The sequence below is a fragment of the Pangasianodon hypophthalmus genome, chromosome 20, assembly GCF_027358585.1.
Source record: "Pangasianodon hypophthalmus isolate fPanHyp1 chromosome 20, fPanHyp1.pri, whole genome shotgun sequence".
In the NCBI taxonomy this organism is placed as follows: domain Eukaryota; kingdom Metazoa; phylum Chordata; class Actinopteri; order Siluriformes; family Pangasiidae; genus Pangasianodon; species Pangasianodon hypophthalmus.
The window spans coordinates 588,924-598,409 of NC_069729.1; the positions used below are offsets into that span (position 1 = coordinate 588,924).

Below are 9,486 nucleotides of genomic sequence, written 5' to 3' on the forward strand. Positions count from 1 at the left end.
ATTTTCGTCTCGAATGAAGTTGTTAAATGTTGTTGAAGAAAAGACACAAACTTTAGCCCCGCCCCCTCACGCCATAACCGCATCCGCTTCTCATCTCTCCTGTGAGCTGACTCTGGCAAACGCTCATCGGGTTTGAGGCGTTTTCCTGATACAATGATGTATTTGACCATCACACACACACACACACACACACACACACACACACACACACACACACGCTCTTTACCAACAGAAGCTGGATGTCAGCATCACATCAGTGTTGAATATCTGATATCGATATCACATCAACTATGGAAAAATTGGGACCTGTGCTTCTGTCTCATTCTGATTAGAGACATCAGCGTTCACAGTGAAGTTCCTGAGGAAACATCTCTCTGTCTCGTCTCACTCCATGCGTGGTTCCTCTACCTGCAGATTATTCTGAACAGGACAGTTATCTCTCAGCTCTGTTTACATAATCCACTAAAACATCTTCATTCATTGATCAGATTGAGACAGAGAGCGGAATCACTGATCATGAATAAAACAACACGACTCATCATCAGACGCATCATTACCTCCCAACTCTCTCTCTTTCTCTCTCTCTCTCTCTCTTTCTCTCGCACGCTCCCTATCAGACATTATTGATTATAATATATGATATTATGACATCACCACATTGACACCTAATAAAGGAAGTAAGACGTCTCGTGTTCCTTCGCCCCCCATCGCCCTCTCGCCCTTTCTCTACCAGCAGGTGTGAGCCGTGCAGCGTTCCTGCATTCTGATTGGTCAGGACGGGGACCCAGCTGTTGCCCCTGACCGAGCCCTCGGTCCGAATCGACCCACACACAAAAACACACACACACACACACACACACACACACACACACACACACACATCTCATCTGTCAGCAGGGACCATCCCTCCCTCGCTCGTTTGTTCGCTCACTCCCTCCCTCCTTCGCTCCCTCCTCTAGGGCCCCTGAGGGACTCGGAGTGATAATAACAGGCTTTGCCATCATGCACAGCTCTAACAAGCTTTTGAGTTAAACGATCCTGACAAAGCCGTATACTTCCATCCAGCAGGTCCAGGAACCGGACAAAACTCCAACAGAACTCACCCCTGATAACGGGTCTCCAACCCGGAGCGCTGAAACACATTCAGCCCAAAAGCACTGAGATTTCAGGAACCTTGTGAACATTTCAATTTTACTGAAACTGCTCCTTTATGATTATGTAACTGAGAGAATGCATATCACACAGTGAGAGAAGGCAGAATTTAATAAATCACCCAAAAATCATGAGGAGGGAGCGAGGATGTCGAGGGGAGTTTGGTCACAGAGGCGCAAACGCAACAGGCTTGATTAAGCCCAGGGAATTAAAGGACCTGCTCATTTCACTTGTCGAGTATTTAAGCTATGGACAAAATACACACTTCTAAACAGCTAAAATAAATAAATAAAATAAATAACATGGAGTGTCTTTCTGCGGGTGAACCCCTGTGACAATACAAAGATAGGCCACTGGATTTAGTTTTTAACAGAACAAGAAAGTCTTCAGGTTGGATTTAAAACAGCAACGACTCAGAGATGCTCATGTCAGGTGTTTCTCTGTCTCACAGGCACACGGCAGTATAAATAAAAACAATCTGTGAATCTATTCCTCAGCTGCAGATCAGTTTTGTCCACTGTATTGTTAAAACATTCATAGAGCTTTCATCCAGTAAACAGAATTAAAGAATTGCATCCAAAGTGACTGACTTTTTATCACAAAAACAAACGCCTCCCAACACTGTCACCTACCAAAATTAAATACAGAAACATTCACCATCATAAAGATTTATTGAATTTTCTCTCTAGGGAACTCTTAAGGCTTTGTAGAACCTACAACAGAAGGTTCCAAGAACGCTACAGCCATGGAAGCAAAGACTGAACCCGTCTCAGCGCTCTTACTGTGAGACGTTTCTTCATGAATTCCTCTTTAAACCCACAGCACACAAGCAATCATCAGCCATACAACTGTCAGACAACTGCACAATGCTTTGTGAGCTAGGCTAATGTGTGTGTGCATTATTAAACACAAAACTACCACACACACACACACACACACACACACACACTAATCCCTGCTTTGGTCTAAAAACACAGCACTCAAGGGGAAATTCCCACTCAAATATCCTCCCACAGTCCAAAGCAGAACCCAATCTGCAGCAGGGCCTTTTGATTATGTAATGTGATATTTATCTGAGATTTCGAGTTCGGCATGTAACATGCTTCTTGGTTAGCCAAGCATAAATCAATCAGACGTGGTGAAGCATGACACCTCTTGAGACTTGCACAGCTCTCACAGACCACAATTGTAATTCATTATCTAATTACGACTCAGTGAATAAAACTTTATTATGACTGTAATCACACTTAGAACTTTAACAGGTACGATCTACACTCATTGGCTCAGGTGATTTTAGCCTCTCTGCATTCTGAGAACGAACCACTACCCTAATAATATCTGCTCAAAAAAAAAAACCTGACATATGGTGATCTCTTTCTATTGATGGATGTGGTAGAAGGGGGCCAATACTTTGTGCAAGACAACAGATGGGTTACAGTCAGCACTTGTACACCTATGAAGTTCCTGTTCACTCAGCATACACTCGACATAACAGAACATCCATTATGGCTGCTAACTAAATGGGCCTATATTAGAACCATAAAACCAAGAACCAAGTTCCATCCACTATAAAACAGGATAAAAATCAGAAAAGTCAGAGACATAAAAAAAAACAGATCTCCATTAATCTGAACTGGAATATCATTCACGCACATAGAGAACCACAGAGGAACATCCTCAGAACTTCCTTCAAGCACCATCAATTATCCCACCAATACTGAATGACAGGTTTAAGCAGTTTTATGTAAATCTGTTCCAGATAAGCAAATATCCAACAGGAAACACTGTTTTTAAACATTCAGGTGAGATTCTTGTGTGTGTTTGTGTTCAAGCAGCTCTTACCCGAGACAGAGATCCTCATCGAGGCCTCCAGCGGTCGGTTGTTGTCCAGATCTCGGCTGAGTCGTATCTCTCCGGTGGTCTGGTTCAGAATCAGCAGGTGCAGCTCATTTCCCGCCTCAAACTTGTAGCTCAGCTGATCCGATACATCCGGATCGTGGGCTGGTATTTTTCCAATCACCCCCGTTGGGAAGCTGCTGGACTTTTCCGTCACGTAGTTGTTGAAAATAATCTGGAAGTTCTTCAGGACAGGCGCGTTGTCGTTCCTGTCGATGAGTCTGATGTGCACGGTGGCTCGGCTGACCAGAGGAGCGGAAGTGGCCTGGACCACGATGACGTACTCAGATCGAGCCTCGTAGTCCAGGTCCGTCAGTGCCATGAGCTCACCTGTGAAAATGTCAAGTTGGAACACTTCGGGGATGTTCCCCTCGACGATCTGGTACATGATCTGGGCATTGCTTCCCTCGTCGGGGTCTGTGGCTGAAATGTGGGCCACGACGAGACCGATGGGGCTGTTTTCCTCAATGAAGATGTCAAACTCGTCCTGCTCGAACACGGGCGGGTTGTCGTTTACATCCAAGATCGTCACTTGAATGTCCACTGAGGTTTTCAGGGCAGGAAGTCCTTTATCCACAGCGAAAGCCTGCAAGCTGTAGACGGCAGTGTTCTCTCGGTCCAGTCTCCTCAGCGTGCGCACGATTCCTGACGTAGACTCGATGATAAAGTCACCGTCACCATCATCACCCCCCTGGAAGGTGTAAAAAACCCGACCGTTTAAGCCCGAGTCCTGATCAGTAGCTGACACCTGGACTACACTCGTATACACAGGTACGTCCTCCATTACAGAGCCCAGGTAACGGTCTCTCAAGAATCTCGGTGCATTATCGTTCACGTCGTTCACGAGAATCTCCAGGTAGGTGGTATCGGATTTCTGCGGTATTCCATTGTCTCGAGCTGTGATGGCCAGCGTGTATGACACCTGATCTTCGTAGTCCAGCTCCATCTGCGTTGTCACAGCGCCTGAATCCGGGTCAATGCTAAACTGCGGGATGCTGTCATCCATGTAGTACGTGATGCGCGCATTCTCGCCCGTGTCCTCGTCCGTGGCACTGATCACCACGACGGTGGTACCCACAGGACGATCCTCGTTGATGTTGATGGTGTAATGCGAGCTTTGGAAAACAGGACGGTGCGTGTTAGCGTCCGTGACATTGATGTACACCTTAGCCATGTCAAATCGCGTGCCATCGGAAGCAGTTACGCTCAGAACGTACTGCCTCTCCAGTTTATAGTCAAGTGGAAGTGCGAGTGTGATGAGTCCTCCTCCACTCTGGCTGGTGATTGAGAATCGGTTTCTTGTGTTTCCACTAGAGATCTGATAGGTCACCACGCTGTTGATGTCCCGATCAACTGCGGAAACGGTCACCACACTCGTTCCGACGGCGGCATCCTCATTTAGACGCATGTAGTAGGCTTTTTGGGTGAACTCCGGGTTGTTGTCGTTAACATCCAAGACGGTCATGCTAATGCTAGCGGAGGACGACATTACGGGTGTGCCGTGATCCCGAGCCTCCACTCCAAAGCTGTAGAAGTCCACGCTCTCTCGGTCTAGCTCTGCTGCTACAACAATCCAACCGGTGCTGTTATTTATTGCAAATGGGAAGTTCGGTGTCGTCTCTGTGAGCCGGTATTCCAGTCTGGAATTGTCTCCGGAGTCGGCGTCCACGGCCTGAATGTGTATAACCGAGTATCCCAGCGGGACGTTTTCAAGAACCGTGGCCTGGAAAGGTGTGCTGACGAAAATCGGAGCGTTGTCATTCACGTCCAAGACCTGCACCGTCACCAGGCCGGAAATGTTGGACAAAGGTGGACGTCCACCATCCTGAGCCCTGATTCGCAGGGTGTATTCTTTATTCGTCTCATAGTCCAGCTGGCTAACAAGGTCCAACTTCCCGGTTTGTGCATCAATATAAAACTGTCCTCTGGTGTTACCGCTCATGATGCTAAAGTGAACCACGGCGTTGCTGCCGCGGTCCTGATCAGTAGCATTCACTTGCAAGATCTCTGTATTGGGCGTTAGATCTTCAGGTACTTGAACAATGTAGCGTTTCTCACTAAACTGCGGCGCGTTATCATTGTCGTCCTCCACCACTATGTGCACAGTCGCTGTCGCACTTCGAGGTCCGGGGTCACGACCTTGATCGTTAGCTTCAACGAGAAGCACGTAAGACTCGACCGTTTCACGATCTACGGGTCCACGTGTTCGAATCACTCCAGAACGTGAGTCAATCTCGAAAACGTCATTGGATCCATTGCTGTTCAGAATGTTGTATAGAATGTTGCCGTTCACGGGGGCGTCTCCGTCTGTGGCTCGCACCGTGAGCACCTCGTAGCCGATCTCCAGGTTTTCCCGCACGCTCTCTTTGTAGTCCTGCTGCTCGAACATGGGATCGTGGTCATTTGTGTCGCTCACGGTCACGGTCAGAGTTGCCATGGCTGTGCGTCGTGGCGAACCGTGATCCATGGCAGTCACTCTGAAGACGTGGGTGTCCTTCGTCTCTCTGTCCAGCTCCTCCACGGTGGACACTAACCCACTCGCAGAGTCCACGATGAAGAGGTTGTTGGAACGGCTGTCGAAAAGGGCTTCGATGGAATATTCCAGACGTCCCGCTTCTCCTTCGTCCGGATCCGTCGCTCTCAGGGTGACCACGGACGTTCCCGCAGGTTTGTTTTCCGGTACTGACACTTGGTACATGGGAGGCTGAAACTGCGGGTTGCTGTTTGTCTTTGCGTTCCTCTTTTTCCTGCTAAGCAAACCGGAATCGCTCTGCGCCGCCACTTTCGATAGTAACCGTTCCAGGTAAGTTTGCCTGAAGGAACCCTGACCTAAGTGCCAGTGTGTGGAAACTGCCCCGTCCGGTGCTTGTCCCTGGCAACGCAGATCAAACTCCAGCAGTGAGTTGTGCTTCAAGCAGAGCGGCTCGGATACGAACAGTTCACCCCCAGAAATGTAAAACTCAGTCCCGCTTGTGTTGCAAACTGAACTTGTGTGTAAAGGTAGCACTTCCTGTATGTGAAAGAGCGCACGTCCGGGCTCGTGACATTTGGTCTCCTGGTCGTGCAGGTTCAACAATGTTATGACCTCCATGTCCCATCGTTCCCTGCGTCCAGGTTTGCTCTGGCAGTCCTTCCCGCGGACGCGCACGTGGTACTGTCTGATCAAAAGGTGCCTGAACCCGGGGGCGTCGCTCGCGCAGTCGGTCACCGTGTACACCGGAAAGGGGTTCGCCGGTAAAGCGCGGCAGCGGGGCAGAGACCCCGAGACGGACACCGTGCCCTCGGAGGGGTCAGTTCTGAGAAAACTCCTCGTGAACCTCGGAGCGATGACTTGATCCAGGGCGCACGCGGAGCCTCGGTGCCCGGCGCGTGCGATGGTGCTGCCCGGTTTCGCGTCCGCGCGGAGGTTCACCACGAAACCGTGCACGAAGCGCGACGGGAGTTTCAAGCACGCGAGGAGACAAAACAGCAGATCCCACTTCATCTCGGAAATTTCCTGCTGTACTTTCTGTTCAACTTCACATTCACTCAGAACTTCTTTTCCGTCTTTGTTGAGACGCATCCATGCTTCTCCTCTTCCTCTCCTCTTCCTCTCCTCTTTCTCCTCCGCGCGTTAATCCGGTGCAAGCAAAAGAAACACGGACCCCGGCTTTTATTCCTCTCTCTCTCTCTCTCTCTCTCTCTCTCTCACACACACACTCTCACACACACACACTCTCTCTCACACACACACACTCGTGCAGAGTGAATGAAGCTCCGCTCTGCTCAGAGTCACGCATTAAAATGGCTCCAGCACCACCACTCATTTACATAAACCGGTTTCAATGCACCGCGGGGGACTGAGCGCGCGAGTGGAGTGGAGGGTGTGTGTGTGTGTGTGTGTGTGTGTGTGTGTGTGTGTGTCTTTAAAGGACAACCTACAGCACCAGTTCGGAGTGAGTGTACACTCTCAGCAGTTAAGGTGCTTTTCTTTGGCGCTGCGGTTTAGTCTTCTTTGTTTTTTGTTTATTTTTTTGTAACTTTAGTGTGTGTGTGTTTTACCTGTGAAGGTGTGTGCTGATGAATCTTTAATTAGCTTTTAGAGCAGGACACCTTGTAACTGTAAAATACAATTCCACACACCGCCTCAGCACAATCCAGCTGTTCAGATTTCAGGCTCATTATCCAGATGTGTTCAGTAATGATGTGCTGTGTACAGGGGGCAGGTCAGCGTTGGTGTTATTTATAGACTGAAGTGTTTTTGATTTACTGAGGTGTTAAATCAGCAGGTCAAATGAGCTAATAACTAAAAAAAAGGAGCACTGTTACAGAGCAAAGCTTTAAAATCACACAAGTGGTCTCTGAGTTTCAGTGATGTACCTTAAATGATTTTAAAGTTATAAACAGTAGCTTCACATTTCCATGTAAAATATACACGCTGTTACACACACAAGTTTCTTTGTACAACTAAGTTCACAGTTTCTTACGAATGCTACAGTAGAATATAAACAATAAATAAAATAAAACTGAAAAATGCATCAGTGGACATCATGGACAAGTTTCTAAACTGTGTTTAAAAAGTGCTGCTGTCCCTTCAAGTCTTAGAGGAAATGAAAAGAGAGTAATTTGTGTAGATCAGCAGATCTTAAGGAAGGTCTGTGTGTTGCTACGTTTTGTGTTACAGTGGAGGAAATCTCAACACACTCTTATCAAATTTATAATATTTATTCCTGAGTTCTTGTAGGTATTAAACTGTTGGACTGTTCACTAGATTTGTTCTGGATTTAATCCAAACCCCAGTAACTGAAAATCAAGTTAAAAATGATATCACCTGTGTGTGTAGTATGTGTGTGTGTGTTCTGTCCATGCAGAGTTCAGGAATAAAAAGCTCAGGGGCTGCAATGAATATTAAATTTATTAATGAACACATTTAAAAATAATGAGCAGAATATTTATAAAGCTGGATTATGATCATCAGTTTCAGAGCTAAACAGATTCCTGAGTACAGAAAGTGGCAGAAGCTCTGGTTCAGATCATGTAATGTCAATGAAAAACAATCCAGAAACAAGAATATCATCGTGTCGCTGGTGCGCTTCTGCCCTCTGCTGGTCAGAGTGAGGAATTACACCAAAACTCGATTTCACCGGAAGTAAAGCCTCAATAAACAAGAATTATTCACCCGTTATTCCGTTTAATAAAGTGTTTTTATAAAGCTGGAGAGTCCCTGTGTTAACATTTGTTAGACTTTGAATATATTCCTTCGTTAAAAATGTAAGAATGTGAGAAGAATAGCTGTTTTTGTAGAACATTTCTGTAAACGAAGTCGTGTGAACAAATCAGAGAACAGTGATTGAGGTGTTCTGATTGAGTACATCCGGGTACTGTCAACTGAAAAAAACTAAACATCCGGGTACTGTCAACTGAAAAAAACTAAACATCCGGGTACTGTCAACTGAAAAAAACTAAACATCCGGGTACTGTCAACTGAAAAAAACTAAACATCCGGGTACTGTGACTGTAGCGCTACAAACCTCAGCTACCGAGCTACAGATTTATTTAATACCAAAATTAAAAATGTCTTTAAAAAGTATAAATATATATTATTTTAAATACCTGTGGATTGAAATCATGAGAAATCACTTCTGGCATGAAGGTAATGTGGGGCTTTTTTACATTTTTTTTAATTTCCGGGTTCAACCGGAAGCCAAAAAGCGCTTTAAACCCAGTAAGTGTAAACATCAGTATGAGTTGTTTTTGAGAAATAATTTTTTATGAAAAAAATAATTTTACCTAAAGACAAATGAGCAAAAATTAGACTCCTATTTATTACTCCTAATTATTCACCTAATAATAATAATAATAATAATAATAATCTGCCTGTAGATTACAGAAACAGTTCTACTTTAGATCTATTTAATTTCAGTCTATTAATATAAAACTGTAAAAGACTTTCGTACAAATCTGGAGTTTTGGAGCGATTTATAGATATAATGTGTTTATTTTTTTAAATCCAGATCATTTTCAGTGAAGTTACAGTGAAAGCCGCCGTGACGTCAGTGTGATGCTGAAGCTGTTCAGGGTTTGAGATGTTTGAGACACAGAGCTAGAGACTCGAATTCTGTATGAGCATCACTCACCTCCGAGTTCTCTCTCAAACTACACCGCAAACTGGACTCAGATTTCTGGGAAACTCCTGATTCATTACTTCTACAGGTGTGTGTGTGTGTGTAAGTGTGTGTCGCTGACAGGCAGGTGTGAAGTTCACATGTTGCTCAGAGACGTTTTCAGGGAACAAGACACCCAAAATAAATAGTCCAGTGTCCTTAATGTCATCCATCAGTCTTTAGTTTTGCACTAAACTGCACCACGCACACACACACGCACACACACACACACGCACAAACACAAACACGCACACACACACGTTATACTTCGTACATCACAATCAGAGACGTGTGA

The 9,486-nt window shown here is 45.8% G+C and overlaps 1 protein-coding gene across 1 annotated transcript in view; it reads right to left on the bottom strand.

Annotated features, from left to right (window-relative positions):
• The window catches only part of celsr2 (cadherin, EGF LAG seven-pass G-type receptor 2), a 47,566-nt gene extending 40,637 nt beyond the window's left edge, over positions 1-6,929 (bottom strand). Inside the window, exon 1 of the mRNA XM_034314210.2 lies at positions 2,995-6,929. Within this exon, the coding sequence (XP_034170101.2) occupies positions 2,995-6,610 (3,616 nt within the window). The 5' untranslated portion in view covers positions 6,611-6,929. The remainder of the gene's footprint in view (positions 1-2,994) is intronic.
• Positions 6,930-9,486: the final 2,557 nt, after the last annotated feature.